Consider the following 20,297-nt stretch of genomic DNA (forward strand, 5'->3'; position numbering starts at 1 on the left):
CAACGATGTCAAACGTACGCTAATCTGTCACTGACATCTGCATGCATTCACGCTTCATTACTTTCCCATAGGACCCATATTCCCCGGCAAAGTTGTTTTATTTTGGTTTTCCTCTAATATTCATCACTGTGCAGTTAACTGTGCTGGGACCACAACTGATCCTCGGTATTCGAGAATATCATGCTAAGCTCGTGATTGACTCCAATACAGGACCTAGCATGGTTTCAATTGCTTTCCAAGAGCGTGTGCATGTATCAACTACCAATAGTGTGTAGCACTGCAGATGTTCGATATGATTTACACTCGTCGAGCCCGGGCCTCCGCAGGGAACAAGAGAATTTGACTATATTTGTGCTAAGTTTCGTTCTTATTGCATCACCACTCGTACTAGCTGCCTGCCGTGTGGAGCCTTCAAGCGTACCGGGGAAGACCGAGAGTGACATAGATGCCTTTGACTATTGTTTGAGTGAAGTATGACGCGAGTGATGTTTCTAGACTGCCGTGGCGGTCAAACAATGGGCTGTCCCACTATTTCCTGATGATTTCTCGTCTTCTCGCTGGGGTCGCAGATATGATTGGGTGACCAGGGCAGATACATTATTTGCACGGGAGGGTTAGCATTGGTCTTCCCCTGAAAAATCACTGGGCCGATGCGAAGACAGCTCTTCACGCAAGGTAAACTTATCACCAAAGTGGTACGTCGAACTTGATACCCATGGGGACACCGCAATTCTGAAATGAATATCCATCACATATAACTTGAAATGCCTAAAACATCAAAGTAGGGGTCCGGCCTCTGTGCAGACCACTCGGCCGTCACATGCTTTAAGTGACCAATGCTTCCACGAATCTTTGCTTGCCTCTATGACACTATAGCTAAAACACAGGTGCTATGACAACATTCTTGGTGCCTCCGGTCAAGTTGAGAAATGGCTAGGTGGCATACCTTTGGTTTACACTTTCACTCTCGTTGCTCACCGAAAGACTAGTGATTTCAAAAAACGCGTCCAAGCTCAGAACAAGGAATGGAACAATGACGAGCTGTTGAAGATGGCTTGGGCTGATCTCATGATAAGTTATCCTACCGATAGCTTCGAGGCCGGCGTAGACCTCGAGTGTCTGACCACACTAGAAGCAAGGATATTTGAAGATTCTGAAGAAGCAGGACCTGCAGCCAACCAGCAGTGGAGTTAGGATGCTGGTCAACATCACATGCGGTGAAATGTGTATCTCAACATTCCTAATAAGCGGGTTCTGGGAAGAGATTTCAGCGAGATTGAACCTGAAGTAAGGAAGTATTACCTGCTCTGTCCAATGGGTCTCTAACTGGTGTGATTGACAGCGTGGCCCCTTATTCGGCGATAACTCTGATGCTACATCTGCAGACGAGTCGGCCGACGTTATAGCTCCTTCGCTGCGTGAAACGTCGCCCTTCGCTGCCAGCTGAAGAATGTGCGCCAGTTAAACACCGATGTGCTTCGAAGAGGGTCCAGAGAGGGAGGAAAATAGTCGTTGGCTGATGTGACTAGTAAGTAGTGCGTCCCTAATTATGTAGAACACTGGCGTGTCCGCGTCAAGGCTTGTCAGTGCAAAGAAAATAGTCATCAGCTGATGTAGCTAGTAGTATGTGTGCCCATGGTGAGTAAAATCAACGAAGGAATGGTCATGAACCAGCAACTTGATGTGGGAGTCAAATGTAGAACATAAGAACGCTTGCACAAGGCGTCCGAGCCAGTGCGTCAACATCACGCGTCACATGACACCTGTGCATCGCGCCGCGTCAAAACAGCTACGCCCGACTTGAAATGCTTCGAGCTTAAGCTTCAAGCTTCAAAGCTTCAGCGCCGGCTCGATTTCCCAGCGCTCAGTCATATCTCGAAAATATCGCTTAAGGCTCGCCAGCGCAAACACAAGTGATCAAGAATCTCATCTTGTATTCGACCAGCTGCCCATACTCCTGTACACCGTGCGTCACCTGCTGAGCCAATCATAAACACTAGTCTCTTCAACCACAACATCAATACATCTCCCAAATTCGATACCAACCTCTGCGCCGCTCTTCCTTTATTCTAGGTCGCACGTTATCAACTTGCGCATGCACGAGTATCCTCCTCGCCATATCTCCTTGTCTAAACAATGCAGTCACACTCGCACTTGGTGACCTGGGATAGGATGAGCTATTAGCGGCGACGAGGGCAGTGATTATCTAGTAAACCCAAAAGAGAAGTCTCAACTTTGTGGTAAGGAGTTCACGTGTCACGGTTGACGCCAGCTGACGCCCCCTCCTGCATTGTGTTTAAATTTGCAGGCACCACATCATCTGAGCTAGATGCTCTGAACTCTGCTGAACTCCCAAACGACATGCCAGCATGTACATCCAGCTCCGTACTCGACACATCCCCCTGAATCATCACCTCCATTGAATCAACAAATCCGACACCCTGCACTGCCCAATATGCCCCAACACGAACGAAACGGTTCACCACTATATCTTCGAATGCCCCCAATACTGAAAGGAATGCCATATCTTTGCAAACGCCGCACATCGAGATGCACTGTCAATAGCCCACATCTTAACATCCGACAAAATCACCCCACACCTCATCTGATACATCAATAGCACTGGAAGATTCAAGCCAATATTCGGTGAGAATTAACATATGTAAAAGAACATAACACACCACAGTAAAAATGTCACAGGGAAACATACCCAAACCACACATACCAACCTGAACCATACACTCTCCCATGAAAGGATCGATACTCCAACAAAGCTGTCACTGACGGGAACCACAGAAGACACAATTACAGAGGAACCACATAGCAAAATTGAAGAACGAACCAGACAAGACAATAAAGCTACGACCCTATAACCAACCTCCCCTACTAACACGTCTTCCTCCCGCAGCTTTCCTTTCGTGCCTGCTCACCTCGGTGACAGAGTACATGTCTGCACCATAAATGAAAAGCATCCAAACCCCCCAAAGATGAAAGATAGCTAATGACGAGACAATGTCCAACATAGGGTCTACGACCCCAAAGGACTAAATCTGAAGCAAAAAAAAAAAAAAAAAAACTCTGCTGAACTCTGCATATCAGAGAATTTCTTGGCAGAATCGTCGAACTCTTGAGCGCACTACTGCCCTGTCTGTACAGGTGCCAAGAAGTTCCTTTTGTCCTCAAGGTGTATCTTTCAACACTGCTGGAAAGCCGATACACATATTTGCACGATGCGATTCTCTGCAGAAAGGCAGCCGTCGCCATCCGGGCGTCATAGGGCGCTGGTTTGACATTGTTGAATAGACCATACTATTGTATGAAAACTCCCTGCATGCTCACATATGGTGAGTCTGTCCCTCTTACTTCTGTTCAACCACCCATTTCATACCCAATAATTGCTTCGATGACGCCTCCAGCAACTCTCGAATCTGTCAACTTCCATTAATATTCTCTTCTCAGCCGAACCTGCCACTAGGTAATGTGCACCTCCACAATACTTAACTATTTCCGCTATTGCATCACTCGAGCAGTTCTCAGTAGCAACTCGAGGGAACTCGACTATCATTTTCTTGTTGTTCGTACCATATGAGTCCTGCCCACCGAAGGAAGAGAAGAACAAGAACAGGGATATCGCGATCGGCACATTGCTACTCCCTTTCAGTTCATCCAGTGTTCTTGGACGGAAATGGAGGTAGGATGAGGAATGGAATGATAGCGCAATCGCGTCTATCGTTACAGGATGGTGTCTGATCACTTTACCTCGGACCCACGGACCTGGTCCCCTGGGTATGTAACGTTGCCTAGCCTGCAAGTTGCTTATGTTAATAAGCTTCATGACATTGAAAGGGAACAACTGTCTTCAAGCAAAGTCGTTAGACGTTTCAGCTTTCCACATGGTGCAAGTGTGGGCAGGCAGCTAGCGCCAGTAGAGATATCATCCAGAGCTACATCTCTTTCAAATATATTTTGCAACATCAAAGAACTTGATTAAGCACCACCACGATAACATCGCCCAGACCCGCGCTCAGAACACAGTAGATAAGAATGAAGTCGGTTTTGAAACTGGATTGAAGACAGGACGAGTTCGTCGCACGTTGAAAAAACATATCACATCACTACAGAAAGGGAAGAAAAAATTATGTGATCATATTTGTACTCAAGCGCAATTACTTCTTGTCGTAAATGCCCCCAGCTTCCAACCTCGCAAATAAAGCGTCATTTGGTGCAGATGTTTAAGGACGGGACTTTTTCGGAACTACAATAAGTACTACGACAAAACCCGGAATAAATGAAAACAATTTCCCCCGGTCCCTGCACACTACCCGCCCATCGCAAATCAATCACATCGAACATCTCTTGCGCTACACACTACTGCTGGTTGACACATGGACACGCTCCTGAAAAGCAATTGAAGCCATAGCGGTTGCTGCATCAGAGTTGGCCACGAGCTCAGCGTGATATTCTCGAACGCTGAGGATAAGGCGTGGTCCTAGCACGAACATCTGCACAATTCGAAATACGAAGAGTTGAGTAAAACCAGAATAAATTTGAGATTCCAAGAGGCCTGCGTCCTGTATAAATGATGGTTTATGACCGCATGCAGAGGTCGATAACAGATCAGCATACCGCGGAAATCGTTGGAGACAAGTAACTGATTTCAAAACAAGAAACTGCAACGAAGCTTGCAAGTGCTGAACTTCAACAACAAACAAGAGGACCACATTCACACGATGAGCTCACCTCACAAAATAACTCATGTGAGTTTTCATTAATACTGTGAAGCAGTCCCCAATAATACCACTTGTTGAGTATTGTCGTAGCTCACGGAAGTGCTTTACAGCAATCCAGGCCGCGAGAAACAGTGCAAGGACTTCCCATACAGTGGCAAGTATCCAAATCATGGAATCCAGAAGTAGGAAATCACCCGCATAGTTAAACTGACACTGATAAGTACCGGAGAGAACGAGTTTCTCTGGTGTTTACCGATGAGCTTGATCCACTTGAACATTTCATACATAATTAAAGCTTACCCCCTAAAATCCGCATCATCACCATTGCGAGGATCACTAGGTTGGTGATTCTGATGGCCACAAAGATGATAACGAGACATATCAGCACCTTTCGGGATCGCTGATACATGGCATGCAGCCGAGCAATTACGATAACTTGTATGATATTTTAGTCAAGTCAATATCACGGGAGATCATACTAAGCTCACCACCCAGTATTGCATCTACAACCTCCCTCGTCCAATCAAGTGCGTCGACTGTGATAATACCTGACGAATCCAGCAACATTAGTTATCAGCCTCAGAGGATCACACGCTTGAAAGAGACTCACAGCTGTGGCAATTGTTATATTGAACCAACGAGTTGTTCGAGAATCTCACTCACCCCTGCGTGGTAGTCCAGTTGCTTTAGCGAGAATGTAAAGCATCAGTGCGAACACTCACTGTATCTGTCCTCGAAATTGTGGGAAGAGTGACTGTATGCCGCCCGTCACAAGAAAGAAACAGAGTCTATGCGAGGAGACCTACCCAACATGTTGGCCCTGATTGCGAGAGATGGGTAATGAGCGCAACATCGATGATAGCGCACCTAGGATATTTTGAAGTCAACAAAACTTGGACTTGCTAAGCATAAATATTGAAACACAAGATACATACACTAAGAAAGAGGAAGGTCATCAGGGACCAGCGTTACCTCTGCCGTGAACAAGTTGTATTTTCACGTCGTTCTTTTGATGTGGGAGTCCGCTCACCCAGATCAGCTCAACCTATAACACAACGAATCTAAGCGAGTTGGCAGCCCCAGTAATGGATCGACCTACCTCTTGTCCGAACGTAAGTGCTGGAAATACTATATATCAGGATATCAACGGTTCTTCATATTCAGTTTTGCTCACCCCAATCATATATTATCCCAACACAACCAACAACTGTGAAATCGCAGGCAAGGTTAATCAAGTCATCACGGTCATCATGCGGCTGGCTCTCCACGGACCTGCGAAATAGCCGAAAATAATATTCACGTTGATGGTAGGCCACCAACTAGGATCATCTGGGACTAGGACCATACTATTAGAGAATGGGACTGAGCGAGCGAGGGAAATTGGTGGATGTATAACGATCACATTCGTGCTGGATCATATACCACCATCCAGCGCTTATGCTAGTGCGATAGCCTCATTGCCGAAGTGGGAGTTGTTGACGAAACCGCAAAGCAGTGACTCGCACAGAACGTTCGAACGCCGCAAAAGGCCAATTGGAAAACTGTTCGTGATTCTCGCAACGTGCAAGCAATGGTTTTCGGGGTATTTTTTGCTATAGCTAAGGGATTCTACCTCGGCCAGGGCCAATCAATCATTTGGACAGTATGTAGTTCAATACTGGACAAACGAGTTTATTACTATGTGTGGTGCGCGTAGGCCAGTTTTCCACGTTAGTTGCAAAACTGAAATGTGGCGCAGAGCTTCGGATGGTCGTGGATACACAGTGAAGGCCTGAAGAGCACTGATTATCTTATACTAGATCTTGTTCAAGTTTATTACTCACTGTCACTGTCGTAGTAGAAATCACTCACTCGCCATACGCACTCAGACATTCGTTCCTCTCGCTCATTGACTCTACTCCCAGCAGGTCCCACCCCAATCATCCAACACGCAGCTCAAGTCTTTAATGTTCTGGCATGCTGGATTGCTAGCGATCCATGCCCCTGGTAGTGTTCCGTGGAAATCCGCCGAATCATTCACCTGTTAATGACTGCATCGATGACTCAGGGCCGAAATTGATAGGTGGATAACGTGTAACTCGTCAAAGGTATATGTTTGACGAGAAAGCTGATCATGTTGGATCTTGTGTAAGGCACAATCGTAACGGCGCTCGGCCGTGCCAGTCCGAGCCCCCCAATAGCTACTCATGTGGCAGTGTCAAGCATTGAAATGAGATGTCGGGGGTGCACTGGATATCCATGTCGTGTCAGTTGAACACGTTCTTCCCCTTTCCGCCGATAATGCTGGCACAGCAGTTGGACCAAATACTAGTCATTAGTGGCTCGGGCGAACAGACCAATTCCGAACGTAATGGTTAGCTATATTTAGTTACCAAATACAATCGTGACAATCTTGCTCTCTCTCCTAGCGATGCGATATGATTTGACCCACCTGCAGTCGACACGGGAAGGCATGGCTTTTCGTGATCGAAGACCCAGTGGTACACAAATGAGCCGGGATGAATGGCAGTAGAAACAAGTTGGTCGCCAAAATCAGGATGTTCACTTTTTTTTCTTGGCTTGAACGTTCCAACTTCCAGTGCGTGGCTGTGAGTCATTTGTTCCCCCTTGCCATGCTGAAACCCTTATTCACTGAGTGCAATTGAGGGACTGACAGATATTATCTTCATGGTACTCATTTCGGTGATAAAAGGTGGTATATCTGGCACGAATGTCATTGTCATACGTCCACCAAGTTCGCCGCTCACTCACCCACATCCTCTAATATTATGACCATAATCTCAAACGATCCCAGTTGGTGGCCACTCATCAATTCACATGTTATTTTCAGCTATTTCATAGGTCCGTGGAGAGCCAGTCAGATGACAACGGTGATATGCTGATATAACCTTCCCTGCATTTTTGCAGTTGCTGCCTCTATTGGAGTAATGTATGATTGGGGTGAGCAAGATGGTATGAAAGAGTTATTGATATCCTGATGGTTTCTCCAGTGCTTTCATTCGGACAAGAGGTTAGTTGATGCCATTACCGGACTGATCATCTCTCTAAGAATAGTTTCATAGGTCGAATTGATTTGGGTGAGCAGAGTCTCGTATCCGAAGAACAACATCCAAATGTCATTAATCTGCGACAGAGGCAACGCTGGTCCCTGATGACTGTCTTGTATCTCACTGTATGTAGCTCGTACTATAAGTGTGCTTAGCAAGTTGAGCTGATATGATGATGTTCCAGGTGCGCTACATTGGAATAATATACGCCGGGTATGTTTGAAAGGCTAAGATTGGCGTTGTGCTAATCGCCCATCTCTCACAATCAGCATGAACATACAGAGTGTGTTTGTTCACATACACTATTTGTTGCTTCTGACCAGTAGCATACAGTGGCTGTTCAGGTAATCCCGCTGCAAGATGCAGTGAGTGTTCCGCACCGATATCTTCCCTTGCATACCCGTCTGATCAACTATTACGTAGGGGTGAGCAATATTTTTGCACGGCTTGCTGATCCACCATAGTGATTCTTACAGTTGTGAGTTTTTCTGGAGTGCATGATCCTCGGAGGCTGATCGCTGACCAGATGTGACAGGTCTTATCATGTACTTCGCGCTATATTGGACGACGTGGGTCCTAATTGCAATACTCGGTGGTGAGCTACGCAGTTGCAATACCTCAATGACATCCGACCTGACTGAAATGCCATGCAAGTCATCATGATTGCTCGGTTATATGCTATGTACCAACGATCCAGAAAGGTACTCGTACTCCTCGTTGTCGTCTTCATGGCTATCAATATTGTCAACACTGCAATACTCACGATAAACACGAGGCATATTTCAGGGGGTAAGCTTCAATTATGGATGAAAAACTTTGGATACCTCAGGCTAATTGATAAATACCAGAGCAAGTCGTTCTTTCTGGCACCTATCAGTGCGTTGTTAACAATGCCACACATCTGGTGGCCATCCCTTGGATACTCGTTGCTGTATGGGAGATCTTCACACTGTGTCTTGCAGTCTGGATTGTTCTAAAGCACTTCCGTGAATTGCAACGACAATCAGCGGGAAGTATTATGAGGGACTGTTTCACTGTGTTAATGACAGCTCATATGAGTTACTTTGTGAGGTGAGCCCATAATGTGAATGCGGTTCTCTTTTCCATTAAAGTTTTGCATATGCTAGCTTTGTTGTGGTTATTTGCTGCCTACTCGGTTTTTTTTCGCCAACGATGTCAAACGTATGTTAATCTGTCACTGACATCTGCATGCATTCACGCTTCATTACTTTCCCATAGGACCCATATTCCCCGGCAAAGTTGTTTTATTATGGATTTCCTCAAATATCTATCATTGTGCAGTTGACTGTGCTGGGACCACAACTGATCCTCGGTATTCGAGAATATCATGCTAAGCTCGTGATTGACTCCAATGCAGGACCTAGCATGAATTCAATTGCTTTCCAAGAGCGTGTGCATGTATCAACTACCAATAGTGTGTAGCACTGCAGATGTTCGATATGATTTACACTCTTCGGACCTTTGCAGGGAACAGGAGAATTTGATCATATTTGTGCCAAGTTTCGTTCTTATTGCATCACTACTGGCCCTAGCTGCCCACCGTGCGGAGCCTTCAAGCGTAGCAGGGAAGACTGAGAGTAACATATATGTCTTTGAACAGGATATGAATATGGATCTGTCGGATGATAGGCTATTGTTTGGGTGAAGTATGAGGTTGTGGAACGCGAGTGATGTTTCTGGACTGCAGTCAAACAATGGGCTGTCCCACCGTTTCCTGATGATTTCTCGTCTCGCTGGGGTCGCATATATGGTTGCGTGACCAGAACAGATAAATTATTTGTACGGGAGGGTTAGCATTGGTCTTCCCTTGAAAAATCACTGGGTCGGTACGAAGACACAGTGGTTAAGTGGTCATGTAGATGCATGGGACCGAAGATCTGGAGCATCCTCTGCACTTTGTTCGCCAAACTCCCCCAGCTCCATACCGTCCGGAACTCAGGCCAATCTCTTGGATATGCCATTCTTCGAATCTGCCACAGTAGATATGATATTCTTATCTACCTTTTTTTGTTGTCGTAACACATCAAGCGTTTTGGTCAACAACTCCTTGAGAGATTTGAGCTCAATCTTCGAAACATTTGATGGCATGTGCCGCTTCGTTCCTCTGACAAGAGCCGGAAGGCTCTCGACAACATCATACAACTCATCGAAAGGGCAAGACTCGATGATGTACCATGCACCTCTCATCAAGTCCCACAAATGCATGGTTATGGCGTCACTAAAGCAGGATGCGGCCTTCTTTGGTGGAGAAATACGGAGGGAAATTCCGGCGAGGTAAAAGAGACAATGTGCTTCTTCACTAGTGACATCGGTGGAGGAATATTGATTGCGAGGAGTGGGATTGCGAAGACGTTGAGCGAGACTGGAATCCGTGAGCGTGCTTGTGATCCACTTTTCGATATAGCGGTGATTCCTGATCAAGTAAGGATGCCAGTCGGAGCTCTTTGCAAGAGTGAAGGCGAGACGGAAATAGGGGATAAAACCTCGGCGTTCGAGACGCAAATCATTACAGCAAGTAAAAATTGTGGTGATGAGGGTTGGGCAGAGCTCGGGGAGCACTGAATTTCGCAAGGACTCATCAGCTCTAAGAGCAGTGGTGAACTCTACAAGGTCTTGTCGGGCATTACAGACAATTTGTGCAGTGTAACGGCGGAGCCCATTACATTGATCTTCACCCATGTAGCGAATGAGGGCACGGCAGTAATCAGTATACTTTGCGAGATCGTCAACCTTGGGTGCAGGTAAAACGAGGAATACAAGAAACTGGATTTGGGACAGGCGATATATCGCTTGATTGTCTCCTTCGGACCATTCATGTTGGACCATGAGACGAATGGCCTTCGAAATAGCTTGGCGGAAGGATTGGAAACCTTTCTCCGTGAAAATGGGGAGGAGATCTTGCAGGGTGGCTCTTCGGCAGACGGTACGAAGTGCGATATAGAGAAATCTATGTGACTGGCTGTCGTTCAGAAGTCGAGCGATGCGGTCTCGGATACGGGGTAATGATTCCATCTGTATGTGACTAAACAAGAGCAGAGCGTCTCCAGCTGCGTCAATGTCATGATTGTCGTAGAAGTGCTCTGCGCAGCTCAACAACCAGTCACCTTCGTCTCCCGACGGAGTGGGTTTGAATTTGAATCGACCATTCCAAATCAATCTGTCATCATTGGGACGAGCAAAATCGTCTACACCAGCAGCCACGGCCATACGCAGAGCAGCATGGGTGTCTGCTTGTAACCCTAAGTATAACTTTGACTTTGGATTATGGATGTTGCCCATTCGGCGGTAGAAAACTCTACATTGTTCCAGCGCCTGAGGTAAATACAGGGCGCGCCACCGTTCCCAGAGATTCCAACCCTGTGTAGTTGTGTGGAGCATATCCCTCACATCATCATGTTTGGAAGAGAAGTAGATCAACGCTTTCCCATATGCCAGTGCGCTGTCGTGCAGTATCGGAATACCATGCAGATCAAAACATGCCTTGAACATGTCTCGAACTTCTGTGCATAATGACACAATATCCACATTTGGCAGCTCTGACATTGTAGGTATCAGTTCGACCACCGACCTAACAACAACAGGGCTCCTTGAAGTCTCCAAGATCCACGTCATGGCGGATGTGACAGAATCTTCATCTTGGTGCTGGAAGCCCGCACGTTCACGAAAATGACGACGGACAGCCTGGATGCCCAAGGAGACAGGCGTCTGGAATGGACCGTCAGGATGTATTGACGACACCATGATGACAAAGGCATGGCAAAGGCCACCGAAAGTAGTCATTGCAAAAACAAGGATGGAGATGGGTCGTTGTTGCATCCACAACATGGCTCCCAGGGACAGACCGAATAGAAGAAGGGAGATTTGCAGAAGAACTGGGAATGACCGCAACACATTTTCAAATCGCCACGTCTCTAGCTCCTGAAACTTGCGGTGCCTCTGCTGACATCGATCTTTGTTAGATCCACCATCAAAACGGGTTGTCTTATAGTGACCCAGCCATTGCTTGCCCATAACGGCACCATAGGCAGCGAGAAGATTAAGTCCAAGGCTCGCATACGCAAGCGCCTGCACCCATAACCCGGAAGAAGAGAAACCTGTAGATGACAAAATGATTGTTGGCTGGGTAGCAGAACGACTATCCGATGTGTTCTGGATAAGCTTCAGTAACAGAACGTTGGTAGTGTCAATAGGATCTGGCTGCATTGCAATGATGAACGCAGTATTGACAGTGGCGAATAGACCGGCCTGTTACTCATATTAGATGCTATCGAAACAATGACGTGTTTCACGTACGAAGATCAGGACTATATCCATATTTCCATTACACCTCTCTAACATGTCGTCATCGTACTCGTCAGACACAGTTTTGTATGCTGTCCAAAATTTAGAAAGCTGATCCTTTGCTGGCTCATTCGCATTTGTGTAGTCCTTGATGACCTCGAGAATCTTCTCGAGAAGGCCGGCTTCAGATCTTGAATGACGGTGGTTAATTCCTAAGTCTTCACAAACATTGTAACGTCGCAATGAAAAGGTACTCACTTGGGATTTGGTAGGTCTATTGTCCCAACAGATGCCATTGCATTGCTGTAACTCGGATGCCCTGGCATTGGCGAAGCCTTAGTAGTAAGGATGAAATCGTTCAAGAAGGGACAAGGTTCCAACTGAGGAATCGAACGCTGAATTTATAGTAAATGAACATGACAAGTGTCAGCTTCCATGTGAAATCCAAAAGTTCAAGGCATGAACTTACCAAGGAGGTGGACTTCGTTGTGGATATTATCACCTTAGCACTGGTGATATGATAGATATCCACTATCATTTGCATGAACCTGTTGATCTTATAGACCAGGAACACACAAACCTCCCAGCGTTATCTCAAAGCATGTCAACCTTCAATCCAAGTTGGTGACAAGAGCCCGGAAAGGCTCTTCATAGATACCATTCTTAGTATCCTACATATGAAACTGGTTTACCATTGATCGTAAGCGCTTGCAGGAGGCCTCTTATCGATAGAAGCTTGAATTGACCCGCATCTAGATCTGGGGGGGGGTCGATATGAGATTGATATCTAGTATTGGTGCCACCGCACTGAGCGCCTCACGGGGACTCAAAGCGGTACAATCGGTACAATGAGGCAAGGATGTCTTGGATTAGAAAATGGAGACAACTTGAGCTTGAAAGTCAAACCTTGTTTTATATAAGTTAACCCATGTTGTGCGGCGGCTGGGGCCGGTGCTACACTCGGCATACGGTTATGCTTAACCATGCTTATGCTCATATGACAACTTGAAGAATAATTCTTGCACGTGAAACCGGTTTACCACCAATCGAAAGCGAAGGGCTCTTATCGATAGAAGTTTGAGTCAGCACGCATCTAGATCCGGTGAGGGGGAGGGGGATCCATATGAGATTGATATCTAATATTGGTGCTTCACGCACTGACTCGGAGCGCCTCACTGGGATTCCAAGTGGCACAACTAAAGTTGCCAATGTCTGCCAGACGTATCATTCGGACCTTTTTCGCGGTTCTTTTGAACGACTTCAAACCCTAATCTCGCAGAGCCCGGACACCCTCACGTCATTTGCAACGAAAAGACCCCCATCACCGAGCAGTATGACGGTCTCGACATATCCACACTCGTCGGGCCTCCGCAGGGAACAAGAGAATTTGACTATATTTACGCCAAGTTTCGTTCTTATCGTATCACTCTGGCACTAGCTGCCCACCGTGCGGAGCCTTCAAGTGTATCAGGGAAGACCGGGAGTGACATAAATGCCTTTGAGAATGACAGTTTGCCTGAAACCTGATAGGACCGGACTTAATGTCCGATAATCTGCTCGGTCTAGCGCAAGGCCGGCCCTAGCAGGACTTATCTCCTGTGGTACATGGTAAGCTATTGGTTATATTTCGTAACCCTTCATGCTGCTTGCATGCCCTCTTACAGTACTCAAAATGTTTGTCTCAAAGAACCGCTGATAACTGTCGCTATTCTGTGAGTACAAAATAGACAACATCCACCTCATGGACAGGGGGAACTATGTATAGAAATGGACCTGCATAATACATGTGTAAAAATACTTGACTCCAGACGCCCTTCACAACCCCGAAGATCCATGGTCCATCTACGAAGTTTTTGGTTACTCGACCATACCATGTAGATAGTTATACAAGCCTTGCACAGAATGTATTGCAGCGTCAATTGCAGCCTGAGCTACACCACTCTGCACAAAGGTTGCTTGTCTGTCAGGATTCTGCAAATCATGCAGAGCCTCCTGCACCTTTCTGGTAACGTCTGCTGGCCGCTCCCCCGAAAAAATTCTAGATCTAGTCGCTGTCACTAGGGCTGGTATGCCATCGATGTATTCATCATTCCCTACATAATGGCGTGTGTGCATCCATGTGTTTTTGATGAGTTTCCACCATGGGTCAATCTGGGTACGACACGGGTAGAAAGCGACCTTATTCTTGCTCGGGGTATAGAGGCGCCCGATAATCACAGTAAGGTGGAATCCGGCATTCCGATCGTACATTTGAACTCCATCAACTGTGACTAGAGAAATGCATTGCTGAAGATGGTAGTTATCGGCGAGACGTCGACACCACTCGTCATTCTTTGTCATGGTAAGGATGATGTCGATGTATTTGAGATCCCGAGAGGCGTTAATTCTATCGTCGTATTTTGGATCCATGACTTCGCGAAGAGCGGCTGAAAGCTTATCCAGGAGTTTTGCGTCGATATCCGGTAGTTTCGAAGAACTGGTGATAGAAACCAGTTCATCTCGAACCTCATAAACAGTCCTAAGCGCGGCATACCGGACTCGGGAAGGTTTACGATGGTTCATACAGCATATAAGCGAGTTGATGTAGGAAGATTGCTTGGCAGGACTCCCTAGTCCACGTATCGCGCTCAGCGCAAGCAAAGCATCACCTGTTTCATCGGCTTTGTCGTACCCTACTTCGTCCGCCAGGTAATCAACGAGCCAGTCAAATTCTTCACAGTCAGGCTTGCGCCCGTCACTGTCAGACCAGCACAGATTACCATTCCAAATCAATGTTTCATTGTCCGGAAGTGAAAGGTGAAAGTCCAGTCCGTGGACAACCATTGTCCTCAGGGCGGTGCGCGCACTGGCCCGATGCTTCCGCCTCATGTCTTCTTCCAGTGGCGGTGTCTTGTTAAGATGGCAGTAGGCATCATAGCAAGCCGTGAACGCATCGCGAATGAAACGACTTCGGATTAGTGGAAAATTATCATGCCGAAAGAGTTTGTCCACAAGAGCTTTGTCGATTTTCACTGGCTGGATGCAAAAATGGGCCATGGCCTTGCCAAACTTGACGTATAGTTCTTCCTTGTCATAATTCGCCTCGAAGTTGTCACGTAAACGTTCGAAGGCTGCTGAAACATCAAGGTTCGGCAACCATTGGGTGAGATGTACCATCGCAACCGCAGCCTCGACAGCTCCCTGGTTCGTCGATGTCTCTAGTATCCAGCGTATGGGTGTTGATTTGTCAGGAATGGGGGATGATTTGTTAGGAGTTGGACTCGAAGTAGATGTGATTGCACGACAAAATTTTTCACTAATCGCTCGAACTAGTTCCGTCCTTGATATCGGTACAGGGTTATCCTGCCACCACGCTAACAGGAAGATAGAGCCTGCATAGAAGAGAACGACAAAAGCTGCAGTGCAGACCGTGACAACGAATGTTGAGAGTGGGTCGGTCCATGTCTTGAGACATAGCGAGACGCTGAAGAATAGTAGCGCAACCTGGAGGAACATAAGGAATGCAAGCAAGCAAGTGCGCAGCCGCAAATACTGCAGTCCATCCAAATTTGTCTGCCTCCGCGTGCCACTCTCTTCTAGAGACCCTCCTCGCTTCCGAGCTGCCTCAAACGAATAAAGGCATTGCTTTCCCACAACTGCCCCAAACGCAGCCAAGATGCTAAGCGCTAGGGCAATGTAAGCAAGGGTCTGTGCCCAGGCGGTTGAAGAAGGATAGCGCGTAGTTGAGGATAGATTGCTGATGTCAGGTATAGCACTTGATCCGTGAACAGTGACCTGAATTAGCTGCACTAAGAGGGCATTGGTAGTGTCTCCCGAGTCGGGCTGCATTCCACTGATGAATGTACAGATGGCAGCTGAGAGTAGACCAGCCTGATTCACCTGTTAGACTTGCATTGACAAACATAGAAGCGAACGCACAAAAGTCAGGATAATCCCTATATCACCATGTGCTCGTTCGAGGAAATCGTTGTCGTACTCATCCGCAACTTTCTTGTAAGTCGCCCAGAACTTTGATTTGACGTCATTGCTGCGTTCTTCTGCAATACTAGATGTTCTAAGGACACTGAGGATCTGCTCCAGGGTGTTTGACCTGGGTACAATATAGTCAGACATGATGTGTATCGTACTGATCGGTTAAGATTCACATATTTTTCCATTCCCTGTGGATCCGTAAGTGTGACAATCAACTCAGTCTAGCTTGCCACGTACTTGGTAGTCGACGGGTCGGTATTGACAAGTGTGAGACTGGATCGCGATGCGTTTTGTGCTGTGGTGGCCATCAGAGGACTGGTGAGAAAGTTACATTGATTGCATGACAATATATGCAGAGCATGTCCTTTATTTTCGTCCCTAAAAATAATATAAAGTCATATATTACGACGTAAATCAACGTAACTCACCCGACCCCTCGGTTCTCTGATGCGCCCGTGGACATAGAGCTAGGGAGGCTGAAATTGTAGAAGTAGTAAAGGCTTTTGCAGCTGCTGTCAACATTTTCACACAACTCTACGCCTGGAAGCAGCATGTTGTGAAAGCCTCGTGGGTCCCGGGACATGAAATTCTACAGAACAGAACATATCCTTCAGGCAGGCGTCTAAAAGTGGCGAGACGCCCATTTAAAATGTTGATTGTCAGCGCTTAGCGCTAGTGCCATTAGACCTTTCCTAAACGTTAGTACTTCAACTATCCTCGACGAGTGTCGTCTAGTAATCACGCATGTCAATACCAGTCCCTGCTTCATCTTTTGAACACAAAATTAGACATAGTATATGCGACTCACTCGACGATATTCAACGTTGTTTTGGACCCATGCGAACCTGGCATACGTGCTAAAAATAGTCAGTTGGGCGTCAGGAGCTCGCCCCAGATGTTATGGCCGATCAACCTGGACATCGGATCCCATAGAAGATAGGGTCGCAATGAGGCGGGGGTCCAGATATTACAGGACGCTCACTTTGAAATGATACTTAGTACATGTTCGCATTGATATTAATTCTGAGAAGTCTTACGAAACTGGCCTATGCCAGCAGAGGAGCACAGTACAGGGTCTTTAACAACTTGCACTTCTCCTGGGCTGTTGCTCGGATGCTAGATGGGCATCTTTGAATTTCCCTGCAGCGATGAGCACCCAACATCGCCTCTACTCCTCACTCTCCATCTTTCCGTTTTGCTGAGGCCGTTCTGCGTGCCATGACGCCCATCGAGAAAGTCTTGAAATACCGCTGGATAAGGCGACAGTGATGGTGAGTGAGACAGAACTCCGAGTCAATCGTATGGAAAGTCTATAGGCTGGTCAAGCGCCATGGGAGACTGAGCCGGAGCTGGTGGAAGTGAAGGTAGACGAAAACTGTGCGAGACCTACTATAGACAAGTCGTGCGTGCTGTATTTGCAGGCGCCTGCCCCAATTGCAGATTTTATCGCATATCCGAGTCCCTGTGCATGATGCTGGACCGGGCGGACTGCAAAGGAAACCCAATGCTAAACCTTCATAACGGGAGGACAGACTAAATATACAACACAGCGTAGGACTACAAACCAGGACCCTTGGCACTTACAGCCCGAGTGTAAAGATTTCGATGCCTTTCGATAGTACGCCTGTCAATAATAAGATCTTATGCGTAGGCCTGGTGATCGAAGTGGTGCTGTTATCCGATTGCAAGTGTGCAGCATGAAAGCACCCTTGGGGCAGGGATAAGACTTCACTACCAAGTTGTAAGCTCTCTTAGATAAGAGCATACAACTTGATAGATCAATCAAATATTGATATTGGTATTGATATAAATGCTGCCGTGCTGGATGGAGCGAGCTTCAAGTCCAATGTTCAAGTTGAGGTTTGGGATAATACTCGTGTTAGCGGTGACGAGCACGAGTCGTCAAAGGTGCTTACTTTGGATTTGTTTGCGTCTGCATGTAACATTCATTGACGTCATAAGACTGCGTCATCTAAGCCTTGCTCCGAAGATATAGAGGAGTAGCCAGCGCGCAGTTTGGTGAATCCGTGAACATGGATGCACGCTCTTTGCTATAGCGTCAGATCAATTGAAGACACTGACAAAGAGATAATGCGTGATCGGGGCAGTACCTGGGACACAATGCAAGAATCAGACGTCATAGAAGAGAAAAGTAATATACCAGCGCCAAATGGTTTTGAACGTAACCTCAAAATGGACCCACATGAGATTTGAGAGCCGTTGCGTGGTCAATCCAGACCACGCAACAGCTCTCCAACCGTGAGTCTTAACTCTAGTTCTTCGCTCCAGTCCTATGTTACTGTGGGAGCGCTTGAAATTCGAATCCTCACTGAAATGACGCTAACGCTGACCTAGTCGTACATCTGGTGATGGCCCGTCCACGAAGGCATCATGAGCATACTTCTTGACATTGAGGAGGAAGCGCATCTTCGTCGTCGTCTTCAATCTGGCCAGTTTCTCGTGATTCGTCGAATAAGTATCACAACGCGGTGATAGTACTGGTACGAACCTTCCCAAAGTACATCCTGAAGACGCTATGCACTATAAACGTGGCATGGTGAATCTTTCTCCCTCTCCGAGTTCTTCGTCTGACGAGGTGCACCAAATGGTGAAGGGTCCAACAGAACTCATTTTGCCGAGGCCTTTTTGTGCGCCACGACGTTTGATACTGAGCTCAGTGTCAGACTCAAAACAGAATTCAACATCAGACGTACGGAAAGTGAACAGCCTAGTCGAGAGTAAGGATATGGCGATGGCGGAAGCGGAGAGTATAGAGAAACCTACTGGATGATAAGCTGTGCGAGGCCTTCTAAACGGAGACCTTATGTAGACAAGCTGTGCAAAGTGTATTTGCAGGCGCCTTTTCAACCGCTGACGATGACCTATTTCAAACGCATGTCTTGGTAGTGCCCAAATTATCGATCCGAGTCCCTGTGCATAAACTGAGTCAGCTGTGAGCGTTTAGATACGAAGATTGCGAAACAGTACGTGTCAATCGTGAGATCCTTGCGCGTAGGCTCGGTGATCGAAGCGGTGAAGAGATTCGCCAAATCCAATTATGACTTATAAGTGAGTGGCACAATCAAGATCAGGATGTCTCTTGGGATCAGGGCATAAAGGTAAGACTTTACCATCAAGATGTATGCTCCCATAGACGAGAGCATACAACTTGGTATTTCATCAAAATGTTGCCATGGACGCTTCAACTACTCGCAAAACCTTGAAGTATGGGCCAGGAGGTGCTGGTGCTGATGGTCCAAAGAGAGAGGAGAAGGAAAATACTTTTCAGGTTTGAAATGGTAATGCTATTCGGGAAGTCGTGGGTGGTGTCGAGTACAGGCGGGGAGAGATTGTGATCTGCAACTCCGCTGGCACTTCCCGTGTTATCGCATCGTTGCCTTTTCTGTTGTGTTTATCACCAATTTTACGTTGCTTGTCCTCCGTGTTCGTACTACCAATTGGGAATGTTGTGTGCATCTTGTGTTTGTATTGTATTACCTCTAACCATTTATCCAACGCTTGTTTTCAGACAGCAGTGTGAAGTATTGTCTCGCTGTCAAACCTTGTCAAGTCTGATGCAGCCTCTGTACTCTGTACTACCACGTCAAGCCCCAACCATGCCATGTCAAACTTCAGTCAGGCTGGGTCAAGCACTACTCATACCACGGCAAGTTCTCCCCAACATCTTCGCAGCCTCTGTACTGATGCAAACCTCCACACTTGCATGCCGCGTCATAGGCGCGTCAAACCTTATTCATGCCTTGTCAGTGCTGCGTCAATCCTCAGTGCCGTGTCAGGACTTTCTAACTGTTACTGTCACTTAGGTATACTTCAAGAGTCCCGTTTAGGACAGGTTTGGCGGCGTTGAGGGGTGCTCAGTTCCCAGGTGAACGTGAACTTGAGAATCTAGCAGCCCTAAGACTTCTTCCTTGTCTGTTTGCTTTCAAACTTCGACATTAGCACGCGAAACGACGGGCACGTCAAATGCTTCAGCGCTCACTAGCTCGATCGTTGCTCATATACATAAGTTGTGCCTGCCATTGTCTGCACCACAAACGGTACCCGCTATTTCATTTTGCATTTAACAACCTATAGCAGCTGATATAACTGACATTGTATTTGCGCCTACTCTAGCTTTATTCAGGTTCCTCTTTTCACCCTACTATACTCCCGTCTTATCCTACTACTCATTTCGCCTCACTCAGCATATCCTCAACTTTCCTTGTTATTTGCTTTGACACGCACC

At 46.8% G+C, this 20,297-nt stretch overlaps 3 protein-coding genes across 3 annotated transcripts; all 3 read right to left on the reverse strand.

Annotated features, from left to right (window-relative positions):
- Positions 1-9,433: 9,433 nt before the first annotated feature.
- On the reverse strand, positions 9,434-12,064 carry BJ212DRAFT_939003 (uncharacterized protein). The gene has a single exon (XM_041344395.1). The coding sequence runs from the start codon at positions 11,999-12,001 to the stop codon at positions 9,734-9,736; it is 2,268 nt and encodes a 755-aa protein (XP_041196779.1). The 5' UTR covers positions 12,002-12,064; the 3' UTR covers positions 9,434-9,733.
- BJ212DRAFT_1264302 (uncharacterized protein) lies at positions 12,056-12,274 on the reverse strand (the record flags this gene model as incomplete). Its single annotated transcript, XM_041330412.1, has 1 exon — positions 12,056-12,274. A coding segment is annotated over one exon (219 nt), but the record flags the coding sequence as incomplete, so codon positions are not given.
- A 1,498-nt stretch (positions 12,275-13,772) lies between these two features.
- Positions 13,773-16,148, reverse strand: BJ212DRAFT_1426470 (uncharacterized protein). The gene is made up of 2 exons (XM_041337661.1): positions 15,998-16,148; positions 13,773-15,949 (listed from the first exon to the last, which is right to left on the reverse strand). The coding sequence occupies exon 2, from the start codon at positions 15,905-15,907 to the stop codon at positions 13,937-13,939; it is 1,971 nt and encodes a 656-aa protein (XP_041196781.1). The 5' UTR covers positions 15,908-15,949; positions 15,998-16,148; the 3' UTR covers positions 13,773-13,936.
- Positions 16,149-20,297: the final 4,149 nt, after the last annotated feature.

This window comes from Suillus subaureus (assembly GCF_016647635.1).
Source record: "Suillus subaureus strain MN1 chromosome Unknown BJ212scaffold_6, whole genome shotgun sequence".
Classification (NCBI taxonomy): domain Eukaryota; kingdom Fungi; phylum Basidiomycota; class Agaricomycetes; order Boletales; family Suillaceae; genus Suillus; species Suillus subaureus.